The following is a 25,282-nucleotide window of genomic DNA, read 5'->3' on the forward strand; positions in this document are numbered from 1 at the left end:
CTGATTGCTTGGTTTACTTCACTCGAACTTGTGTTGTGACTCTTTTGTGTTTGTTGAGCTTGGATCGATTAATTGAAGTGTGTTTTTCGAGTTTACGTTTGCTCTGAAGTAGAGTGGGTCATGACGGATATCTTCATTTTTTTATTTGCAACAAATTTTTACTTGATTTTAGGGGTTGAGCTAGATTGAAGTTAGTTTTGGTTGTGTTGCACCAAAATCATAATCAGAGCCACCAGAACCCAAGTCGTTCTCGGTTTGTGTGCCCGTGTTCTGTTCTGGAATTGAATATTGAAAGTTTTTTTATTTATTATTTTTGGTTATTTTGTATTAATAGGTGAGAAGGGAAGGAGAATGGGGGAACTTACCTCTGTAGTTTAGAAGAGGTTCAAGTTTCCCGAGAACAGTGTTGAACTTTATGCTTCTGCTTAAACTTTATGTTTATCTCTAGGAAATTAATCAACAACTTGAAACAAGGTTGAGCTGATGAAATGCCTAATGCCTCGGGATGAATAATGAGTAACTCGATCATTTTAGTAATTTAAATAATTAATCTCAACATTGATGAAAAAATTACTTCTTCACATTGCACAATTATAAATATATTAAATATTAATTGTTGAAAAATTAAGAATTAAAATTATTTACTTCACTCTAATAAACAATTTTCTGATTTTTTGTGTGTTTGTCTGCTTGTTTTTTTTTTTTTTAAATTCTATTTATTTTTAGAAACAAACCATATCTATTTCTTAAAGGAGATTTTATATCAAAAACATTTATTTTAAAATTATATTTTCTTAACGCAAATTAAATACATTACAAGCAATGCACTATCTCATGAATGGGTAGCTCCTCTTTGAACTTGTCCTCATAGTTTGCAAAGCTGTAACCTCCACCTTCATTTGGAGATTATTCATTAATCATATATCATAATATATACATAAACAGTTGGCACATGAAAAGGTGAGATAGATAGCCTTTACATTAAAAAATTCACTAAGAGGAGTATGTAGATGGGCTTGGGGTTTTCGAACGCCATCCCAAATCCGAGGAAATCATATCATGATAAGAACTAATGATGAAGAAATACAAGAAACCACAATAAAGAAAAAAAAAAAAAACTCAAATTTTATGGGAATTGAATCACACCTTCTGAATATCTTCTCTTGAAAAAACCATCTCTTAATTTAATTTCAGAATACATATTCTGGAAATGTATAAAAGTGATCTAAAGGATAAATGGAAAAATGAAAAAATAAAAACAATTGAATGTAACGTCACATAGTATGTGATCAAATTTTGTGTTCAAATAACAAATGAACAGCTCCACTAAAATGCTAATTAAACTGATGTTAACTGGGGTTTGAGTGAATTCTCATCTGTATACAGCAACCACAATTCTTTGAAGCATATCCTAGGTACTGGTATATGATGCTGTCAAGACACTGTCCCAGGCTTAATAAGTAAACTGTTTCTATGACCTTAAATCTGTTGTCCTAGATTTAGCACCAGCATGTGCAATAGCGCAAAGACCACCCCTATTGTTGACCTTTTCATAAATGATATATATAAGAGGATTCGTTTTTTCTAAGACAAAGCCGAAACTAGTTTTAATTACGGCATGGAGAAAATATGAAAGAAGATAACAAAATAGTCTTTCATAAGTAGTCTGAATTTTCATAAAATATGGAAAAAAAATACTATTATAAAAGCATTATCCGTAAGGAAATAAGAGTTAGCACCTCATTTAAGTCCTCAGTTAAAATCAGTTTGCATAGGTTGCATTTAAATGAGCTTTATATATTCAACAATAAACACGCCAGTTGATGACACTGGCCCGCATTTTAGTTTTTTTCTTTTTCATATTAAAATTTTGACTTTTAATGAGTTGGTCCAAATAGTTTTTGTGAATTGGCTCAAGAAACACCAGCGTAGCATACCGATGCTTGTAACGGGGAAGGGTCTTAGTGATCAAGTATACAATTGCCCTTGAGTACTCTGAGTTACAAATCATAGCCAAGGTTCAAAGACATCTTCATATGATTGATGCCAAGACACCCACCTACACATACTTGTATTGATTTCCCACCCTTATAAGTGCAATAACAGTGGCCTCTAAATATCCACCAACTTCCTTCAACTTTCCGGCCGAGGTGATATAAGGATGTTGGGTGGTGAAAGATAAAAAGGAAAAGAAGGAAAGATCACATAATTTGATCCTTCTTACTAACAAACTAACAATCAATATTTATTGATAAAAAAAATCTTAAACTTTCCCGTAATTTATTATCTAGAAAAATCATGTTATGCATACACGGTTATAGAATTCTCTTTAACATTTTTCTTTTTGTAGTATTATGTCATATAGAAATTTGTAGCAACCTTTAACACATACTCTGCTATTGTCGCTAACGCAGTGATCAAGAGCGTGGTCAAAAGGTCAAGGAAACTGTACGACAAACCAATTCAATTAACTGTCAATGATGAACAAGATCACATATAGTTAATTTTATGCAGCTAGGCCAAGAACCCATATCGCGAACATCTATATATATAAATTATTGTCATAAAACAACCAAAAGGATATTTTTCAGGAAGACATAGAAGTTATTTGATAGATAATAATAAAGTTGTTACAATATTAATTGTAACTTATTTATGAGCCTTTATAGTTAAGGAGCTCAAATTATTAACTGACAACATACAATACACAACACACACTACTGTATCCTGAAGCTTTGACGAATTGTAAAAACCTCAGGTTGCGTAACCATAACCAACGTTCCCAGCCATCTACAAGCTGCAATTACATTAGAGAAAACAATGAATCAGCATATGCTACTTTATAACAGCCAAAAATGTGATGAGTATATACATGTTTAATTTAATTAGTTCAGTATAGAAATATAACAATTTATCAGCTTCTGGATAAAGTTTTTGAAATATAAATAATTATTCTTGATAGATATGCTCATATATATACCTGAAAAATATGTTGGAATTTATGATAGGTAGGAAAGTTGTGGTCTATGGCTTGTTGGCGAAATGGCAACGATGGGGAATGGTGATTGCGACTCTGGGATCAACACCAACTCTCTTGAAAGCATCGGAGGAGAAAACAGCATAGAGGCAAGGGATGCTTACTTCTACAAGGTCATTGCAGCACTGTGAAGAAACAGGAGCCCATGCATTTCGTGCAGCCTTTTCGCAGTGACGCAGTTTATGCGTCAAAATTCTAAGTGTGCTAAACTTACCGCATGGACCATTTTTCTCGTTTTCATGTTCAGGATAACTGTGGTCGTATTCAGCAACGGTCACAGTGATCAAAAGCAGCAGGAACACACCAACGAACTTGCTCATCTTAACTAAATGAATTTGATTGATGATTTACTCTTTTTAAGTAGCTTCAAGCTTGAAATACAACTCACAAAAATTGCTTTGCACCATGCTCTATATATACTGCTAGATTAGCCAGATAAACTAGTAAACTATGCACAAAACCTTGTTCACAAGCATCTGGATTTGCATTCTTTAATTTGATGGGAGAAGGTAGGGTTACAGTTTCATGCCCGCAGATTCTTACCGTAGAGAAGAAAGCAGGCCTGAGAATATTTTGAATCAGGAAGCACTGCACAGCCTTGGTACGTATTTGGTATTACAATATCTTACTCAACAGCTTGTATGTCTTACTTATGGAGGCTTTCTGTTATATATATATAAAGAATCGAAAAATAAATACTTTTTCAACGATGCTATTTTGTGAAACGTCATGCTATACTTAGACGGTCCATGGTTTATTAATAATATAAATAATGAAGGTGGCTCGGAGGTTGTCACAGAAGTCAAACTAGTCTTGAAAACTGAAAGTTTATCTCAAATGTGCTTGTTTGTTTAAGGAGGATGTTTTTCATAAGAGAATTTCATTATTTATAAATTTAATTCTGAGATTTATTTAAATAAATTTATAACAAATTATACGAAGGTCAGAATAAATCAAGATTTTTTTTTGATTGTATGAATTTAAATACATAAAAATATAGACGAAATCTGATTGCTTGACCTTTTAATACCAACACCCTTCTTTGTTTTCGTCAAGAATAAGAATAAGGTTTTATTGCTGTATATTTAGAAAACAAGAATCTAGTGTAGTTTATGCAAAACAACAATTGATATACAACACATCATCTAGTTCGAGCAGGGGCGAAAATATTTATATATATATATATATATATATATATATATATATATATATAACCAAATAATTTACTTTTTGTTGTAAGTCCCCTTAACTTTACATAATACAAATATAAAATTCAAGCTCCTTAATCTTTAATCTTAATTTTCACTTTTACACGTTAGTCCTTCCTCCGTCAGTCACCTCTCCTTGTTGCTTCTTGTGCTCCTCAATCCTCACGATTGAATCACACTCTGTTACGAATAGGACTAAATTATGCTATGCTAACTACACTAACAGGTATTTCAATATTTTTCTCTGTTGTTGTATTCATGATTTGTGGTATTTATAATGAAGTACAAGTCATGGTTGTTGTTGCCATTCATTGGCCAATTGGTGCAGAATATTCTAGAATAACATAAAAAAGGATAAGTATCATGGGTGGTTATACCAAAATGTTGATATGGTGGTGAGATTGCTTTTCACAATTGACAATCCTACCTTGCATTCCTTTACTCGCAATCTCTGAGGTATGTTGGCTTATTGACTATCCTCATGGGCCTACTATGTGCTGGTATAGTATTTCTCTCATTATCTATCGTTGGAAAATCAACCTTTTCCTCAAGGTTGGACAATAAAAAAAAATAGAAACAGGGTTAAAAAAAAACATGAGTGAAGTTGCTTTGTTTGTGGGCTGGTTTGGGCCCTGACAATGACAACCCTAAGGGTTATCAACATCATGAAAGGCGAGAAGGTTGGGTGGTGACCTGCGTCACAGAGCATTGATCCTATCCTTGTGCCTTATCTTTGCTTGGCTGTGGCTCTTGGAAGCACTAGCAGCTCTAACTTCTGCTCCAATGGGTGCAAGCCACGAAGGGAGCTCACCAAATTGAAGAGATGATGTTGTTGGTGCATGGTTAGAAGAAGAAGAAGCAACAAGAGGGAGTGAAATTTGTGAACGATGAACTGTACGGCTAGGACCATGACAACCGAACACCACTGTCAATGAAGCGCAGACCCGCGTCAGCCTTGGTGGTGGTGGAAGCGGTGGCTTTGGTGGAGGCTGTGGCTTCAATGGATACAACCGTGGTGGTGGTGGGGGTGATGGTGGCAGATATGGTGGTCGTGGAAGTGAGGCAAGGGTTTGGGAAAGGGAGGAGCCAAGGGGCACAGAACGGTGCTGCGAGACAACATGCAGGGTATCACGAAACCCGACGTCAAGAGAATCAATGGCATATTCTAAGAAAAAACCCGTAAAGTCCTTAAGAACTTTCTAGAGAATTTTATTTGCAATGTTGTTACGTACACCGAGCACATGCTAGGAGAAAGATGGTTACCACTATGGATGTTGTTGATGCTCGCAAGAGGAAAGTCAGGGCTCTCTATGATTTTGGTGCTCGTCGTGGTGGGTATAACCGTGATGGAGGAGTGTGGCTCGAGCCATAGGGCACCCCACAGGGAGTCATCACCTTCATCAACACACGCTCCTCCGCTAGAATGTGCGACTTCTACATGGATATTTGTTTCCAGTTTCGGGTGTGAGGGGGGAGATGGTGGATGAAGAGTTTCCATGGTATCGCACAAGCCTAACAAGCGGTTCTGAGTACTCACAAAATAGGGATTGAACAGGATGTTCATAAGAAGGTAGGTGGTGAAATAGAAGGGAAGAAACCTGTGGGGGGTAGAATTACTTTTTGTTGTAAGTCCCCTTAACTTTACAAAATACAAATATAAAATTCAAACTCCTTAATCTTAAATCTTAAATCTTAATTTTCACTTTTACACGCTAGTCCTTACTCTGTTATTTACCTTTCATTGTTGCTTCTTGCTTAGAGACCAAACCATGAAGTAGCCTGTTTATGTTTTTTTGGTGAACCTAAACAAGTTTTCCCCAAATTTTTAATATTTATTTAAGAGAAACAAAATAAGGAGATATATTATTTGTGGACCTGAACAAGTTTTCCCCAAATTTGAGTGAATGGAGGAGAAAAGTGAATTCTTTTTATTTTTTTAGAACATCAAACAACTCTGTAGAAGATTAAAAATAAATAAAAATAATTTATATGAAGAAAAAAAACTATGAAGTAACAAAAATTTGAATTTGAATTTAATTTTAATCTATATAAAAATGATTTTAGTATAATTTATTTATTTATATATCTACATATTGAAATAAGAGGAGAGAATTTTTTTCACTTCGTCCTTCCTTATTTATCTCTATTCAAACATTATATTTTTTTACTCTATTTTTCTTTTACTTGTATCTTTTTCATTTCTTTCTCTCTTATTTCTTTCTTCTCTTTTTTTTTCCATTTTTAATTGTAATGGAGCATTAGGAAAAAAACTATACTTTTGTATTTTGTGTAAATTTTAAAATGGATTAACATTTCAGTTTAATGATACCCGGGGCTAATTAATTTAACAATTTCGTTTGAAGAATTCAAGATTTTGTTAATTAAGAATGTTAGAGAGAATACAAATTAACGTTGTTTTGCATCAGCTACACGAGATTTTGTCTATTTTTTATCATTTAAATTAGTACAGTAAAACATTTTTCTTGATCTAATGACTTTCGTATAATTTGTTATTAATTTATTTCAATAAATCTCAGAATTAAATTTATGATAAATTCTCTTATGATAAGCATCCTCCTTAAACTAACACATTTGGGATTCACTTTCAGTTTCCATCACTAGTTTGACTTCTGCATGTGACAACTCTCCAAGTCACCATCATTTATCTTATTAATAAACTATATAAGTACAGCAGGGCTTGTCACAAAATAGTATCTTTTATAGTAATTATTTACATAAGTACCAGTAATAATTTTTAATCAAATGATTTAGAATTAAAATCTTGATTAATCATTAAACATAAAATACATTATATTGAGAAAAAAATCTATTTTATGTGTATTTATGATCTCTAATAAAAATTAATCACTTTTTCCTATCAAAAACTATTTGGTATTAATATTATCATTAGAAAATAATAACATCGTTGAAAAAAGTACAAAAGTACAGTATTTGTTTTTCTATTATTTAAATCTGTAAGAATTTGTAATACCAACTACGCATCAAGGTAGGTAGATCATCGTGTGCTTCATCTCTTAGTAAGAATCTGCGGGCATGCATGCAGCTCTAGCCTCGATCTTTTCTCCCATGAAACTAAAGAATGCAAAATCCAGATGCTAGCTTGCGAACCAGGTTTAATTTGGTACACAGTTATTTATTTGGCTAGCTAGCTAATCCTGGCAATATATATATAGACCATAGTGCTAGCCAATTTAAATTTGTGAGTTGCATTCGAAGCTTGAAACTAGCTAGCTACTTAAAAAGAGTAAATCATCAATCAAATTCATTTAGTTAAGATGGGCAAGTTTGTTGGGTTGTTCCTGCTGGTTTTGGTCAGTGTGGCCGTTGCTGAATACGACAACGGTTATCCTGAACATGAAAACGAGAAAAATGGCCCATGCGGCAAGTTTAGCACACTTAGAATTTTGACGCATAAACTGCGTCACTGCGAAAAGGCTGCACGAGATGCGTGGGCTCCTGTTTCTTCACAGTGCTGCAATGACCTTGTAGAAGTAAGCATCCCTTGCCTCTATGCTGTTTTCTCCTCTGATGCTTTCAAGAGAGTTGGTGTTGATCCCAGAGTCGCAATCACTATTCCCCATCGTTGCCATTTCGCCAACAAGCCATAGACCACAACTTACCTACCTATCATAAATGAAAACATATTTTTCAGGTATATATATGAGCATATATCTATCAAGAATAATTATTTATATTTCAAAAACTTTATCTAGAAGCTGATAAATTGTTATATTTCTATACTGAACTAATTAAATTCATCACATTTTTGGCTGTTATAAAGTAGCATATGCTGATTCATTGTTTTCTCTAATGTAATTGCAGCTTGTAGATGGCTGAGAACGTTGGTTATGGTTACGCAACCTGAGGTTTTTACAATTCGTCAAAGCTTCAGGATACAGTAGTCTGTGTTGTGTACTGTATGTTTGTTGTCCGTTAATAATTTGAGCTTGTTATCAAGGCTCACAAATAAATTACCTTGTAATGTACAATTTTATTCTCTATCAAATAAATTCACGTTTTCTTAAAATATATCTTTTTGGTTGTTTCGAATTTAATTTTATTTGGATGGATTGGTGTATCTTAGAGAATATGAGTGTGTTTGAGTAAACTATGGAAAATCTTAAAATTTAATTTGTTTGCAAATGAATCTCAACCCTATGTTTGAGTAAACATTGGTCCATTAGATTTGTGCATTAGAACAACTATTATCGTATATTGCACAAGAACTCAAACATGTACTATAAAGGATTCTGTGACAGAATAATTCTGTTATGTATTTCATGATTTACTAAGACTTAAATATATATAAGAGGGTTATAGTGAAATCTCTTAAGATTGAACTATACAGATTGATTCTCCAAATAAAACTCCTAAGATTACGTCTTGACTAAAAGCAAATTAATTTACATGATCACAGACTAATAATACGGGATAATATAATAATTGCACATAATTTCACACTGTTATCTCATCATGATATCATTATCCCCATCAAGTTGGAGCATGTAAATTAGATATCCCCAACTTGCACGACAAAGAGTTGAAATGAGTGGGATCAAGAGCCTTAGTAAAAATATCAGCTAATTGTGCATGTGTAGGAACATAAGTAGGTGCAATATTGCCAGTGAGATACTCGTCACGAATGAAGTGGCAATCCACTGATGGGTCACCCCCTCTATCATCCATTGTCATATCACCACTTTCTTTAGTACCTCCTGTGTGATTCGTTTCTTCTACACCTTCAGTCACACTCACTTCGAACTCCTTCCACTGTTTTGAATGGGAAAACTCCATATGAGATGCTATATGAGCAGTAAACTGCATATGAACATTTGAGAATATTTGGCTCCTTATGTTACGCCCATAATCAAAGAAGGAATGGTGATAAATTTGCAAGTAGGAGTAAGAACTGTGTTTTTATTGGCTGCCTATATGGCAAGAAAGGGTGGAAGTTGTTTGACTTAGAAACAAAAGAGATTTTTGTCTTTCGAGATGTTGAATTCGTTGAGACCAAGTATCCTTTTTTTATTGATGTTACTACCCAAGAAGATGTTCCTCTTAAAAATTGGAGGTATGAAGAAATTGTTGGTGATGTGACTGATGGTGTAGAAGAAACGGATCACATAAGAGGTACTGAAGAAAGTGGTAATATGGCAATGGATGATAGAGGGGGTAAGCCAAATATGGGGTTCGATGAACAAGGTGTTACTCTCCAAAATATGGACACACAAGATATAATGCTTCCATCTATATCACCAACCGAACCATTATTTGGTAGAGGACACAGAACCAAACAACCTTCTACTCGATTGCAAGATTATGTGACAAATACCATCAAAAGATTGAGCCCATCCAACTGTTCACCTTCTCCAAAGGCAGACTCGGGTGCGCCCTATCCCATAACTGATTATGTGAATTATGACCATTTTTCTCTTGCACATCGTGCTTTTCTTGCATCCATTTCACAGGAAAAGGAGCCTGTCACTTATACTAACGCGGTGAAAGACAATCGATGGAGAAATGTAATAAAAAGTGAGATACATGCCCTTGAAACCAATGAAGCTTGGACAGTCACACAATTACCTTCAGGAAAGAAAGCACTTGGCTGCAAGTGGGTGTACAAAATAAAGAATAAAGCTGATGGAAGTGTAGAATGGTTCAAAGCAAGGTTAGTAATTCTTTGCAATCATCAAAAGGAGGGGATCGATTACACAGACTTTTTCACCGTTGTAAAAATGATAACAGTCCGCACAGTGTTAGCCGTAACAGCCACACGAGCTTGGGAATTACATTAGATGGATGTACACAATGCATTTTCACACGGAGACCTTAAGGAGGTTTTGTACATGAAGCTGCCTCCTGGCTTTCTTCCTCAGCAATATGGCATAGTGTATAAAATCAACAAGTCCTTATATGGACTCAAACAGATGTCTCATTGTTGGTTTGCCAAGCTATCCGCTGCACTTAAACACTACGGATTTCGGCATTCTCTATCTAATTATTCTCTTTTCGTCTTGCAAAGACCAAGGGTACATATTGTAGTGTTAGTGTATGTTGATGACCTAATCATTTCAGGAGATAATCATGAAGCTATCATCAAATGTAAAGCCTATTTACACAATTGCTTTCACATGAAAGACTTGGGGATCCTCAAATATTTCTTGGGTGTTGAAGTGGTGCAATCTTCCGCGGGTATCTTTCTTTGTCAACGCAAATATGCTTTGGAAATTATAGCCGAAACTGGACTTCTGGGAGCTGAGCCATCAAATGTGCCAATTGAACAGAATCATCGTCTAGCACTTGCAGTAGACTTGTTTTTTCCTCATCCTGATCAGCATAGGCGGTTAGTAGGTCGTCTCATTTACCTATGTTTTATGAGACCCGAGCTTTCATACTGTGTGCATGTGTTGTCTCAATTTATGCAAGCACCTAAAGAGACCCATTGGGAGGCTGCTCTCTGTGTTGTTCAATACCTGAAAGGGAATCCAGGACAGGGTGTTTTGTTGCGTAAGGATTTTGACTTGCAACTATCTAGTTTGTGTGACTCTGATTGGGTTAGATGTCCTTTAACTCATAAGTCCCTTACCGGATGATTTGTTCTACTTGGATCTTCTCCAATTTCATGGAAAACTAAGAAACAACAAACAGTATCTCACTCCTCCACTGAGGCTGAGTATCGATCCATGACAGCTGTAACAGGAGAATTGAAACAGTTAAAAGGTCTTCTCCATAGTCTTGGTATCTCTCATTCTCAGACTATGCGACTTCATTGTGATAGTCAAGCAGTGCTTCATATTGTCAAGAACCCTGTTTTTCATGAGCACACCAAGCACATTCAAGTAGATTGCCACTTCATTCGTGATGAGTATCTCACTGACAATATTGCACCTACTTATGTTTCTACACATGCACGATTAGCTGATATTTTTACTAAGGCTCTTGGTCCCACTCAATTCACCTCTCTGTTGTGCAAGTTAGAGATATGTAATTTAGATGCTCAACTTGAGAAGGGTAATGATATCATGATGAGATATTAGGAGATAACAGAATCGGTGTGAAATTATGTGCAATTATTATATTATCCGGTATTATTAGTCTGTAATCATGTAAATTAATTTGTTTTTAGCCAAGACGTAATCTTAGGAGTTTTATTTGGAGAATCAATCTGTATAGTTCAATCTTAAGAGATTTTACTATAACCCTATTGTATATATTTATGTCTTAGCAAATCATGAAATACATAACAGAATTATTCTATCACAGAATCCTTTATAGTACATGTTTGAGTTCTTGCGCAATATACGATAATAGTTGTTCTAATGCACAAATCTAATGGACCAATGTTTACTCAAACATAGGGTTGAGATTCATTTGCAAACAAATTAATTTTTAAGATTTTCCATAGTTTACTCAAACACACTCATATTCTCTACGATACACCAACCCATCCAAATAAAATTAAATTTGAAACAACCAAAAAGATACATTTTAAGAAAAGGTGAATTTATTTGAGAGAGAATAAAATTGTACATTACAAGGTAATTTATTCGTGAGCCTTGATAACAAGCTCAAATTATTAACAAAACATACAATACACAACACACACTATTGTATCCTGAAGCTTTGACGAATTGTGAAAACCTCAGGTTGCGTAACCATAACCAACGTTCCCAGCCATCTACAAGCTGCAACTACATTAGAGAAAACAATGAATCAACATATGCTACTTTATAACAGCCAAAAATGTGATTAGTATATACATGTTTAATTTAATTATTTCAGTATAGAAATATAACAATTTATCAGCTTCTGGATAAAGTTTTTGAAATATAAATAATTATTCTTGATAGATATGCTCATATATATACCTGAAAAATATGTTGGAATTTATGATAGGTAGGAAAGTTGTGGTCTATGGCTTGTTGGCGAAATGGCAACGATGGGGAATAGTGATTGCGACTCTGGGATCAACACCAACTCTCTTGAAAGCATCAGAGGAGAAAACAGCATAGAGGCAAGGGATGCTTACTTCTACAAGGTCATTGCAGCACTGTGAAGAAACAGGAGCCCACGCATCTCGTGCAGCCTTTTCGCAGTGACGCAGTTTATGCGTCAAAATTCTAAGTGTGCTAAACTTGCCGCATGGGCCATTTTTCTCGTTTTCATGTTCAGGATAACCGTTGTCGTATTCAGCAACGGCCACACTGACCAAAACCAGCAGGAACAACCCAACAAACTTGCCCATCTTAACTAAATGAATTTGATTGATGATTTACTCTTTTTAAGTAGCTAGCTAGTTTCAAGCTTCGAATGCAACTCACAAATTTAAATTGGCTAGCACTATGGTCTATATATATATTGCCAGGATTAGCTAGCTAGCCAAATAAATAACTGTGTACCAAATTAAACCTGGTTCGCAAGCTAGCATCTGGATTTTGCATTCTTTAGTTTCATGGGAGAAAAGATCGAAGCTAGAGCTGCATGCATGCCCGCAGATTCTTACTAAGAGAAGAAGCACGCGATGATCTACCTACCTTGATGCGTAGTTGGTATTACAAATTCTTACAGATTTAAATAATAGAAAAACAAATACTGTACTTTTGTACTTTTTTCAACGATGTTATTATTTTCTAATGATAATATTAATACGAAATAGTTCTCGGTAGAAAACAGTAATTAATTTTTATTAGAGATCATAAATAAATATAAAATAGATTTTTTTTCTCAATATAATGCATTTCATGTTTAAGGATTAATCAAGATTTCAATTCAAGATTTCAATTCTAAATTACTTGATTAAAACATACCAATTATTACTAGTATTTGTGTAAACAATTACTATAAAAGATACTATTTTGTTACAAGCCATGCTGTACTTATAAACGGTCCATGGTTTATTAATAAGATAAATGAAGGTGACTTGGAGAGGTTGTCACATGCAGAAGTCAAACTAGTGATGGAAACTGAAAGTTAATCTCAAATGTGTTAGTTTAAGGAGGATGCTTATAATAAGAGAATTTATCATAAATTTAATTCTGAGATTTATTGAAATAAATTAATAACAAATTATACGAAAGTCATCAAGAAAAATGTTTTACTGTACTAATTTAAATGATAAAAAATAACACAAAATCTCGTGTAGCTGATGCAAAACAACGTTAATTTGTATTCTGTCTAACATTCTTAATTAACAAAATCTTGAATTCTTCAAAGGAAATTGCTAAATTAATTGGCCCCGGTATCATTAAACTGAAATGTTAATCCATTTTAAAATTTACCCAAAATACAAAAGTATAGTTTTGTTCCTAATGCTCCATTACAATTAAAAATGGAAAAAAAAAGAGAAGAAAGAAATGGAAAAGATACAAGTAAAAGAAAAATAGAGTAAAAAAATATAATGTTTGAATAGAGATAAATAAGGAAGGACGAAGTGAACAAAATTCTCTCCTCTTATTTCAATATGTAGATATATAAATAAATAAATTATACTAAAATCATTTTTATATTGATTAAAATTAAATTTAAATTCAAATTTTTGTTACTCCATAGTTTTTTTTTCTTCATATAAATTATTTTTATTTATTTTTAATCTTCTAGAGAGTTGTTTGATGTTCTAAAAAAATAAAAAGAATTCACTTTTCTCCTCCATTCACTCAAATTTGGGGAAAACTTGTTCAGGTCCACAAATAATATATCTCCTTATTTTGTTTCTCTTAAATAAATATTAAAAATTTGGGGAAACATGTTTAGGTTCACCAAAAAAATATAAACAGGCTAGTTCATGGTTAGGTCTCTAAGAAGGAAGCAACAACGAAAGGTAAATAACAGAGTAAGGACTAGCGTGTAAAAGTGAAAATTAAGATTTAAGATTAAGGAGTTTGAATTTTATATTTGTATTTTGTAAAGTTAAGAGGACTTACAACAAAAAGTAATTCTATCCCCCACAGGTTTCTTCCCTTCTATTTCACCACCTACCTTCTTCTTATGAACACCCAGTTCAATCCCTATTTTGCAAGTACTAAGAACTGCTTGCTAGGTTTGTGCGGTGCCATGGAAACTCTTCATCCACCATCTCCCCCCTCACACCCGAAACTGGAAACAAATATCCATGTAGAAATCACAGATTTTAGCGGAGGAGCGTGCGTTGATGAAGGTGATGACTCCCTGCGAGATTCTCCATGGCCCAAGCCACAATCCTCCATCACGATTATACCCACCACGACGATCACCGAAACCATAGAGAGCCTTGACCTGCCTTTTGCGAGCATCAACAACATCCATAGTGGTAACCATCTTTATCCTAGCATGTGCTCGGTGAAGGTAACAACATTGCGAACAACATTCTCTAGAAAGTTATTATGGACTCTGCGTGTTTTTTCTTAGAAGATGCCACTGATTCTCTTGATGCCGGGTTTCGTGATGCCCTGCATGTTGTCGCGCAACACTATCATGTGTCCCTTGACTCCTCCCTTTCCCAAACCCTTGCCTCACTTCCACAACCACCATATCCACCACTGTCACCCTTAGCACCATATCCACCGCCACCGTGGTTGTATCCATTGAAGCCACAACCTCCACCACCACCACGACTGACGCAAGTCTGCGCTTCATTGACAATGGTGTTCGGTTGTCAAGGTCTTAGCCGTGTAGTTCGTCGTTCACAACTCTCACTCCCTCTTGTTGCTTTTTCTTCTTTTTACCATGCAGCAACAACATCATCTCTTCAATTTGGTGAGTTCCATTCGTGGCCTGCACCCATTGGAACAGAAGTTAGAGTTGCTAGTGCTTCCAAGAGCCACAGCCAAGCAAAGAAAAGGCACAGGGACAGGATCAATGCTTTGCGACGCAGGTCACCACCCAATCCTCTCGCCTTTCACGACGTTGATAACCCTTGAGGGTTGTCATTGTCAGGGCCCAAACCAACCCACAAACAAAGCAACTTCACTCATGTTATTCTCGAATATTTTGCACCAGTTGGCCAATGAATGGCAACAACAACCATGACTTGTACTTCATTATAAATACAACAAATTAAATCATGAATAAAACAACATAGAAAAATTATGAAATACCTGTTAGTGTAGTTAGCATAACATAATTTAGTCCTATTCGTAATAGAGTGTGATTCAATTGTGAGGACCGAGGAACACAAGAAGCAACAAGGAGAGGTGACTACAAAGGGAGAACTAACATGTAAAAGTGAAAATTAAGATTAAAGATGAAGGAGCTTGAATTTTATATTTACATTTTGTAAAGTTATTTAGTTATATATATATATATATATATATATATATATATATATATATATATATATATATATATATATATAATTATTAAAACAGATAAAGCAATGGATAATTTGTTTCATGGGGTGTGGGCTTTGTCATTTACAATTAGGGTCCGATAATAATTAAGGGCAGATATTTATTTTAAGTATATATGCAAAGTAACTTAGTAAGTTGAGGGGACTGTTACCCATATATATATATATATAGTTTCTCCCCTCTTCGAACTAGATGATGTGTCGTATAACAATTGTTGTTTTTCTTGTTTTCTAAATATACAACAATAAAACCTTATTCTTGACGAAAAACAAAGAAGGGTGTTGGTATTAAAAGGTCAAGCATTCAAATTTCGTCTATATTTTTATGCATTTAAATTCATACAATTAAATATTTTTCTTGATTTATTGTGACCTTCGTATAATTTGTTATAAATTTATTTAAATAAATCTCAGAATTAAATTTATAAATAATGAAATTCTCTTATGAAAAACATCCTCCTTAAACAAACAAGCACATTTGAGATAAACTTTTTAGTTTTCAAGACTAGTTTGACTTCTGTGACAACCTCCGAGCCACCTTCATTATTTATATTATTAATAAACCATGGACCGTCTAAGTATAGCATGACGTTTCACAAAATAGCATCGTTGAAAAAGTATTTATTTTTCGATTCTTTATATATATATAAGAGAAAGCCTCCATAAAAAGGACATACAGGCTGTTGAGTAAGATATTATAATACCAACTACGTACCAAGGCTGTGCAGTGCTTCCCGATTCAAAATATTCTAAGGTCTGCTTTCTTCTCTACGGTAAGAATCTGCGGGCATGAAGCTGTAACCCTAACTTCTCCCATCAATTTAAAGAATGCCAAATCCAGATGCTTGTGAACAAGGTTTTGTGCATAGTTTACTAGTTTATCTTGCTAATCTAGCAGTATATATAGAGCATGGTGCAAGGCAATTTTTGTGAGTTGTATTTCAAGCTTGAAGCTACTTAAAAAGAGTAAATCATCAATCAAATTCATTTAGTTAAGATGAGCAAGTTCGTTGGTGTGTTCCTGCTGCTTTTGATCACTGTGACCGTTGCTGAATACGACCACGGTTATCCTGAACATGAAAACGAGAAAAATGGTCCATGCGGCAAGTTTAGCACACTTAGAATTTTGACGCATAAACTGCGTCACTGCGAAAAGGCTGCACGAAATGCATGGGCTCCTGTTTCTTCACAGTGCTGCAATGACCTTGTAGAAGTAAGCATCCCTTGCCTCTATGCTGTTTTCTCCTCCGATGCTTTCAAGAGAGTTGGTGTTGATCCCAGAGTCGCAATCACCATTCCCCATCGTTGCCATTTCTCCAACAAGCCATAGACCACAACTTACCTACCTATCATAAATGCCAACATATTTTTCAGGTATATATATGAGCATATCTATCAAGAATAATTATTTATATTTCAAAAACTTTATCTAGAAGCTGATAAATTGTTATATTACTATACTGAACTAATTAAATTAAACATGTATATACTCATCACATTTTTGGCTGGTATAAATTATACCATGTGCTCATTGTTTTCTCTAATGTAATTGCAGCTTGTAGATGGCTGAGAACGTTGGCTATGGTTACGCAACCTGAGGTTTTTACAATTCGTCAAAGCTTCAGGATACAGTAATCTGTGTTGTGTATTGTATGTTTGTTGTCCGTTAATAATTTGAGCTTGTTATCAAGGCTCACAAATAAATTACCTTGTAATGTACAATTTTATTCTCTATCAAATAAATTCACGTTTTCGTAAAATATATCTTTTTGGTTGTTTCGAATTTAATTTTATTTGGATGGATTGGTGTATCTTAGAGAATATGAGTGTGTGAGTAAACTATGGAAAATCTTAAAATTTAATTTGTTTGCAAATGAATCTCGACCCTATGTTTGTGTAAACATTGGTCCGTTAGATGTGTGCATTAGAAGAACTATTATCGTATATTCTACAACAACTCAAACATGTATTACATTCATTTTCCACAACAACTCAAACATATATGCACTACATTGTTGGTTTGCGACTGTGCTGAGGACTTTCTGCATTGAACTATTCACCATATAGTTTCCTCGGCCTAGCTGCATAATCTTGTGCATATTATCATTCAGTGTATAGATAATTTTTAGTTTTACTATTATTTGGTGGACTCTGCAATGTTACATGAGGTGCTAACTCTTATTTCCTTACGGATAATGCTTTTATAATAGTAATATTTAATACATTTATAATTGTGCAATGTGAAGAAGTAATTTTTTCATTAATGTTGAGATTAATTATTTAAATTACTAAAATGATCGAGTTACTCATTATTCATCCCGAGGCATTAGGCATTTCATCAGCTCAACCTTGTTTCAAGTTTTTGATTAATTTCCTAGAGATAAACATAAAGTTTAAGCAGAAAATGATATATATAAGAGGATTCGCTTTTTCTAAGACAAAGCCGAAACTAGTTTTAATTACGGCATGGAGAAAATATGAAAGAAGATAACAAAATAGTCTTCCATAAGTAGTCTGAATTTTCACAAGCTATGGAAGAAAAAAAATTACTATTATAAAAGCATTATCCGTAAGGAAATAAGAGTTAGCACCTCATTTAAGTCCTCAGTTAAAATCAGTTTGCATAGGTTGCATTTAAATGAGCTTTATATATTCAACAATAAACACGCCAGTTGATGGACACTGGCCCGCATTTTAGTTTTTTTTCTTTTTCATATTAAAATTTTGACTTTTAATGAGTTGGTCCAAATAGTTTTTGTGAATTGGCTCAAGAAACACCAGCGTAGCAAACCGATGCTTGTAACGGGGAAGGGTCTTAGTGATCAAGTATACAATTGCCCTTGAGTCTGAGTTACAAATCATAGCCAAGGTTCAAAGACATCTTCATATGATTGATGCCAAGACACCCACCCACACATACTTGTATTGATTTCCCACCCTTATAAGTGCAATAACAGTGGCCTCTAAATATCCACCAACTTCCTTCAACTTTCCGGCCGAGGTGATATAAGGATGTTGGGTGGTGAAAGATAAAAAGGAAGAGAAGGAAAGATCACATAATTTGATCCCTCCTACTAACAAACTAACAATCAATATTTATCGATAAAAAAAATCTTAAACTTTCCCGTAATTTATTATCTAGAAAAATCATGTTATGCATACACGGTTATAGAATTCTCTTTAACATTTTTCTTTTTGTAGTATTATGTCACAGAGAAATTTGTAGCAACCTTTAACACGTGCTCTGCTATTGTCGCTAACGCAAGTGATCAAGAGCGTGGTCAAAAGGTCAAGGAAACTGTACGACAAACCAATTCAATTAAATGTGAATGATGAACAAGATCAGATATAGTTAATTTTATGCAGCTAGGCCAAGAACCCATATCGCGAACATCTATACATATAAATTATTGTCATAAAACAACCAAAAGGATATTATTCAGGAAGACATAGAAGTTATTTGATAGATAATAATAAAGTTGTTACAATATTAATTGTAACTTATTTATGATCCTTTATAGTTAAGGAGCTCAAATTATTAACTGACAACATACAATACACAACACACACTACTGTATCCTGAAGCTTTGACGAATTGTAAAAACCTCAGGTTGCGTAACCATAACCAACGTTCCCAGCCATCTACAAGCTGCAATTACATTAGAGAAAACAATGAATCAGCATATGCTACTTTATAACAGCCAAAAATGTGATGAGTATATACATGTTTAATTTAATTAGTTCAGTATAGAAATATAACAATTTAGCAGCTTCTGGATAAAGTTTTTGAAATATAAATAATTATTCTTGATAGATATGCTCATATATATACCTGAAAAATATGTTGGCATTTATGATAGGTAGGTAAGTTGTGGTCTATGGCTTGTTGGAGAAATGGCAACGATGGGGAATGGTGATTGCGACTCTGGGATCAACACCAACTCTCTTGAAAGCATCGGAGGAGAAAACAGCATAGAGGCAAGGGATGCTTACTTCTACAAGGTCATTGCAGCACTGTGAAGAAACAGGAGCCCATGCATTTCGTGCAGCCTTTTCGCAGTGACGCAGTTTATGCGTCAAAATTCTAAGTGTGCTAAACTTGCCGCATGGACCATTTTTCTCGTTTTCATGTTCAGGATAACTGTGGTCGTATTCAGCAACGGTCACAGTGATCAAAAGCAGCAGGAACACACCAACGAACTTGCTCATCTTAACTAAATGAATTTGATTGATGATTTACTCTTTTTAAGTAGCTTCAAGCTTGAAATACAACTCACAAAATTTGCTTTGCACCATGCTCTATATATACTGCTAGATTAGCAAGATAAACTAGTAAACTATGCACAAAACCTTGTTCACAAGCATCTGGATTTGGCATTCTTTAAATTGATGGGAGAAGGTAGGGTTACAGCTTCATGCCCGCAGATTCTTACCGTAGAGAAGAAAGCAGGCCTGAGAATATTTTGAATCAGGAAGCACTGCACAGCCTTGGTACGTATTTGGTATTACAATATCTTACTCAACAGCTTGTATGTCTTACTTATGGAGGCTTTCTCTTATATATATATATAAAGAATCGAAAAATAAATACTTTTTCAACGATGCTATTTTGTGAAACGTCATGCTATACTTAGACGGTCCATGGTTTATTAATAATATAAATAATGAAGGTGGCTCGGAGGTTGTCACAGAAGTCAAACTAGTCTTGAAAACTGAAAGTTTATCTCAAATGTGCTTGTTTGTTTAAGGAGGATGTTTTTCATAAGAGAATTTCATTATTTATAAATTTAATTCTGAGATTTATTTAAATAAATTTATAACAAATTATACGAAGGTCACAATAAATCAAGAAAAATATTTAATTGTATGAATTTAAATGCATAAAAATATAGACGAAATCTGATTGCTTGACCTTTTAATACCAACACCCTTCTTTGCATGTTTTGCATCAAGAATAAGAATAAGGTTTTATGGCTGTATATTTAGAAAACAAGAATCTAGTGTAGTTTATGCAAACCAACAATTGATATACAACACATCATTTCGAGCAGGGGCGAAACTAAATATATATATATATATATATATATATATATATATATATATATATATATATATATAGGGGCAACAGTCTCCTGAACTTACTAAGTTACTTTGCATCTATACTTAAAATAAATATCTGTCCTCGATTATTATTGGACCCTAATTGTAAATGACAAAGCCCACACCCCATGGAACAAATTATCCATTGCTTTATTTGTTTTAATAATTATATATATATATATATATATATATATATATATATATATATATATATATATATATATATATATATATATAACCAAATAATTTACTTTTTAAGTCCCCTTAACTTTACAAAATACAAATATAAAATTCAAGCTCCTTAATCTTTAATCTTAATTTTCACTTTTACACGTTAGTCCTTTCTCTGTCAGTCACCTCTCCTTGTTGATTCTTGTGCTCCTCAATCCTCACGATTGAATCAAACTCTATTACGAATAGGATTAAATTATGCTATGCTAACTACACTAGCAGGTATTTCATAATTCTTCTCTGTTGTTGTATTCATGATTTGTGGTATTTATAATGAAGTACAAGTCATGGTTGTTGTTGCCATTCATTGGCCAATTGGTGCAGAATATTCTTGAATAACAGAAAAAAGGATAAGTATCCTGGGTGGTTATACCAAAATGTGGATAAGGTGGTGAGATTGCTTTTCACAATTGACAATCTTACCCTGCATTCCTTTACTCGTAATCTCTGAGGTATGTTGGCTTATTGACTATCCTCATGGGCCTACTATGTGCTGGTATAGTATTTCTATCATTATCCATCGTTGGAAAACCAACCTTTTCCTCAAGGTTGGACAATTAAAAAAAATAGAAATAGGGGTAGGGTTAAAAAAAGCATGAGTGAAGTTGCTTTGTTTGTGGGATGGTTTGGGCCCTGACAATGACAACCCTAAGGGTTATCAACATCGTGAATGGCGAGAAGGTTGGGTGGTGACCTATATCACAGAGCATTGATCCTACCCTTGTGCCTTTTCTTTGCTTGGTTGTGGCTCTTGGAAGCACTAGTAGCTCTAACTTCTGCTCCAATGGGTGCAGGCCACGAAGGGAGCTCACCAAATTGAAGAGATGATGCTGTTGTTGCATGGTCAGAAGAAGAAGAAGCAACAAGAGGGAGTGAAAGTTGTGAACGATGAACTGTACGGCTAGGACCATGACAACTGAACACCACTGTCAATGAAGCGCAGACCTGCGTCAGCCCTGGTGGTGGTGGAAGCAGTGGCTTTGGTGGAGGCTGTGGCTTCAATGGAACCGTGGTGGTGGTGGATATGGTGGTGGGGGTGATGGTGGCAGATATAGTGGTCGTGGAAGTGAGGCAAGGGTTTGGGAAAGGGAGGAGCCAAGGGGCAGAGGACGGTGTTGCGAGACAACATGCAGGGCATCACGAAACCCGACGTCAAGAGAATCAATGGCATATTCTAAGAAAAAACCCGCAAAGTCCTTAAGAACTTTCTAGAGAATTTTATTTGCAATGTTGATACGTACACCGAGCACATGTTAGGAGAAAGATGGTTACCATTATGGATCTTGTTGATGCTCGCAAGAGGCAGGTCAGGGCTCTCTATGATTTTGGTGCTCGTGGTGGTGGGTATAATCGTGATGGAGGATTGTGGCTTGGGCCATAAGGCACCCCACAGGGAGTCATCACCTTCATCAACGCACGCTCCTCCGCTAAAATCTGCGACTTCTACATGGATATTTGTGTCCAGTTTCGGGTGTGAGGGAGGAGATGATGGATGAAGAGTTTCCATGGCACCGCACAAGCCTAACAAGCGGTTCTAAGTACTCACAAAATAGGGATTGAACTGGGTGTTCATAAGAAGGTAGGTGATGAAATAGAAGGGAAGAAACCTGTGGGGGGTAGAATTACTTTTTGTTGTAAGTCCTCTTAACTTTACAAAATACAAATATAAAATTCAAACTCCTTAATCTTAAATCTTAATTTTCACTTTTACACGCTAGTCCTTACTCTGTTATTTACCTTTCGTTGTTGCTTCCTTCTTAGAGACCAAACCATGAACTGACCTGTTTATGTTTTTTTGGTGAACCTAAACAAGTTTTCCCCAAATTTTTAATATTTATTTAAGAGAAACAAAATAAGGAGATATATTATTTGTGGACCTGAACAAGTTTTCCCCAAATTTGAGTGAATGGAGAAGAAAAGTGAATTCTTTTTATTTTTTTAGAACATCAAACAACTCTCTAGAAGATTAAAAATAAATAAAAATAATTTATATGAAGAAAAAAAAACTATGGAGTAACAAAAATTTTAATTTAAATTTAATTTTAATCAATATAAAAATGATTTTAGTATAATTTATTTATTTATATATCTACATATTGAAATAAGAGGAGAGAATTTTGTTCACTTCGTCCTTCCTTATTTATCTCTATTCAAACATTATATTTTTTTACTCTATTTTTCTTTTACTTGTATCTTTTCCATTTCTTTCTTCTCTTTTTTTTTTCCATTTTTAATTGTAATGGAGCATTAGGAACAAAACTATACTTTTGTATTTTGTGTAAATTTTAAAATGGATTAACATTTCAGTTTAATGATACTGGGGCCAATTAATTTAGCAATTTCCTTTGAAGAATTCAAGATTTTGTTAATTAAGAATGTTAGACAGAATACAAATTAACGTTGTTTTGCATCAGCTACACGAGATTTTGTGTTATTTTTTATCATTTAAATTAGTACAGTAAAACATTTTTCTTGATGACTTTCGTATAATTTGTTATTAATTTATTTCAATAAATCTCAGAATTAAATTTATGATAAATTCTCTTATGATAAGCATCCTCCTTAAACTAACACATTTGAGATTAACTTTCAGTTTCCATCACTAGTTTGACTTCTGCATGTGACAACCTATCTTATTAATAAACCATAGACCATGTCCGAAGGCTCTTCGCTATGCAAAGGTATGGGGGAGGGATGTTGTACGCAGCCTTACCTTTGCATATGCAAAGAGACTGTTTCCGGATTCGAACCCATGACCAACAAGTCACCAAGGCACAACTTTACCGCTGCACCAGGGTTCGCCCTCTCTACAAGTAGAGCATGACTTGTCAAAAAATAGTATCTTTTATAGTAATTATTTAGACAAGTACAATTAATAATTGATGTCTTTTTAATCAAGTGATTTAGAATTGAAATCTTGATTAATCATTAAATAAGTAATACATTATATTGAGAAAAAAAAATATTTTATATGTATTTATGATTTCTAATAAAAATTAATCACTGTTTTCGTACCAAAAACTATTTCGTATTAATATTATCATTAGAAAATAATAACATCCTTGAAAAAAAGTACAAAAGTACAGTATTTGTTTTTCTATTATTTAAATCTGTAAGAATTTGTAATACCAACTACGCATCAAGGTAGGTAGATCATCGTGTGCTTCATCTCTTAGTAAGAATCTGCGGGCATGCATGCAGCTCTAGCCTCGATCTTTTCTCCCATGAAACTAAAGAATGCAAAATCCAGATGCTAGCTTGCGAACCAGGTTTAATTTGGTACACAGTTATTTATTTGGCTAGCTAGCTAATCCTGGCAATATATATATAGACCATAGTGCTAGCCAATTTAAATTTGTGAGTTGCATTCGAAGCTTGAAACTAGCTAGCTACTTAAAAAGAGTAAATCATCAATCAAATTCATTTAGTTAAGATGGGCAAGTTTGTTGGGTTGTTCCTGCTGGTTTTGGTCAGTGTGGCCGTTGCTGAATACGACAACGGTTATCCTGAACATGAAAACGAGAAAAATGGCCCATGCGGCAAGTTTAGCACACTTAGAATTTTGACGCATAAACTGCGTCACTGCGAAAAGGCTGCACGAGATGCGTGGGCTCCTGTTTCTTCACAGTGCTGCAATGACCTTGTAGAAGTAAGCATCCCTTGCCTCTATGCTGTTTTCTCCTCTGATGCTTTCAAGAGAGTTGGTGTTGATCCCAGAGTCGCAATCACTATTCCCCATCGTTGCCATTTCGCCAACAAGCCATAGACCACAACTTACCTACCTATCATAAATGAAAACATATTTTTCAGGTATATATATGAGCATATATCTATCAAGAATAATTATTTATATTTCAAAAACTTTATCTAGAAGCTGATAAATTGTTATATTTCTATACTGAACTAATTAAATTCATCACATTTTTGGCTGTTATAAAGTAGCATATGCTGATTCATTGTTTTCTCTAATGTAATTGCAGCTTGTAGATGGCTGAGAACGTTGGTTATGGTTACGCAACCTGAGGTTTTTACAATTCGTCAAAGCTTCAGGATACAGTAGTCTGTGTTGTGTACTGTATGTTTGTTGTCCGTTAATAATTTGAGCTTGTTATCAAGGCTCACAAATAAATTACCTTGTAATGTACAATTTTATTCTCTATCAAATAAATTCACGTTTTCTTAAAATATATCTTTTTGGTTGTTTCGAATTTAATTTTATTTGGATGAATTGGTGTATCTTAGAGAATATGAGTGTGTTTGAGTAAACTATGGAAAATCTTAAAATTTAATTTGTTTGCAAATGAATCTCGACCCTATGTTTGTGTAAACATTGGTCCGTTTGATGTGTGCATTAGAACAACT

General features: G+C 34.3%; 6 protein-coding genes across 6 annotated transcripts; 3 read left to right on the plus strand and 3 right to left on the minus strand.

Moving 5' to 3' along the window:
* Positions 1-2,589: 2,589 nt before the first annotated feature.
* Positions 2,590-3,523, minus strand: LOC106796818 (uncharacterized). The gene is made up of 2 exons (XM_026126665.2): positions 2,981-3,523; positions 2,590-2,797 (listed from the first exon to the last, which is right to left on the minus strand). The coding sequence occupies exon 1, from the start codon at positions 3,355-3,357 to the stop codon at positions 3,025-3,027; it is 333 nt and encodes a 110-aa protein (XP_025982450.1). The 5' UTR covers positions 3,358-3,523; the 3' UTR covers positions 2,590-2,797; positions 2,981-3,024.
* Positions 3,524-7,339: 3,816 nt separating this feature from the next.
* On the plus strand, positions 7,340-8,293 carry LOC100811611 (uncharacterized). Its single transcript, XM_003552604.5, has 2 exons — positions 7,340-7,918; positions 8,089-8,293. Exon 1 carries the CDS (start codon positions 7,542-7,544, stop codon positions 7,872-7,874), a length of 333 nt encoding a protein of 110 aa, XP_003552652.1. The 5' UTR covers positions 7,340-7,541; the 3' UTR covers positions 7,875-7,918; positions 8,089-8,293.
* A 3,466-nt stretch (positions 8,294-11,759) lies between these two features.
* LOC100819627 (uncharacterized) lies at positions 11,760-12,591 on the minus strand. Its single transcript, XM_006601910.4, has 2 exons — positions 12,135-12,591; positions 11,760-11,957 (listed from the first exon to the last, which is right to left on the minus strand). The coding sequence occupies exon 1, from the start codon at positions 12,509-12,511 to the stop codon at positions 12,179-12,181; it is 333 nt and encodes a 110-aa protein (XP_006601973.1). The 5' UTR covers positions 12,512-12,591; the 3' UTR covers positions 11,760-11,957; positions 12,135-12,178.
* Positions 12,592-16,432: 3,841 nt separating this feature from the next.
* Positions 16,433-17,349, plus strand: LOC113000122 (uncharacterized). Its single transcript, XM_026126669.2, has 2 exons — positions 16,433-16,963; positions 17,145-17,349. The coding sequence occupies exon 1, from the start codon at positions 16,587-16,589 to the stop codon at positions 16,917-16,919; it is 333 nt and encodes a 110-aa protein (XP_025982454.1). The 5' UTR covers positions 16,433-16,586; the 3' UTR covers positions 16,920-16,963; positions 17,145-17,349.
* A 1,678-nt stretch (positions 17,350-19,027) lies between these two features.
* LOC100785417 (uncharacterized) lies at positions 19,028-19,866 on the minus strand. Its single transcript, NM_001252741.2, is given in 2 exon segments — positions 19,028-19,238; positions 19,422-19,866. A coding segment is annotated over 1 exon segment (333 nt). The 5' UTR covers positions 19,799-19,866; the 3' UTR covers positions 19,028-19,238; positions 19,422-19,465.
* Positions 19,867-24,151: 4,285 nt separating this feature from the next.
* On the plus strand, positions 24,152-25,105 carry LOC100814828 (uncharacterized). Its single transcript, XM_003552610.5, has 2 exons — positions 24,152-24,730; positions 24,901-25,105. The coding sequence occupies exon 1, from the start codon at positions 24,354-24,356 to the stop codon at positions 24,684-24,686; it is 333 nt and encodes a 110-aa protein (XP_003552658.1). The 5' UTR covers positions 24,152-24,353; the 3' UTR covers positions 24,687-24,730; positions 24,901-25,105.
* The last annotated feature ends 177 nt before the right edge of the window (positions 25,106-25,282 follow it).

This window comes from Glycine max, chromosome 18, assembly GCF_000004515.6.
Source record: "Glycine max cultivar Williams 82 chromosome 18, Glycine_max_v4.0, whole genome shotgun sequence".
Classification (NCBI taxonomy): Eukaryota; Viridiplantae; Streptophyta; class Magnoliopsida; order Fabales; family Fabaceae; genus Glycine; species Glycine max.

Bases quoted from the DNA above. Each gene is read 5' to 3' on its own strand.
- LOC106796818 (XM_026126665.2), bottom strand. From the start codon at position 3,357: ATGAGCAAGTTCGTTGGTGTGTTCCTGCTGCTTTTGATCACTGTGACC.
- LOC100811611 (XM_003552604.5), top strand. From the start codon at position 7,542: ATGGGCAAGTTTGTTGGGTTGTTCCTGCTGGTTTTGGTCAGTGTGGCC.
- LOC100819627 (XM_006601910.4), bottom strand. From the start codon at position 12,511: ATGGGCAAGTTTGTTGGGTTGTTCCTGCTGGTTTTGGTCAGTGTGGCC.
- LOC113000122 (XM_026126669.2), top strand. From the start codon at position 16,587: ATGAGCAAGTTCGTTGGTGTGTTCCTGCTGCTTTTGATCACTGTGACC.
- LOC100814828 (XM_003552610.5), top strand. From the start codon at position 24,354: ATGGGCAAGTTTGTTGGGTTGTTCCTGCTGGTTTTGGTCAGTGTGGCC.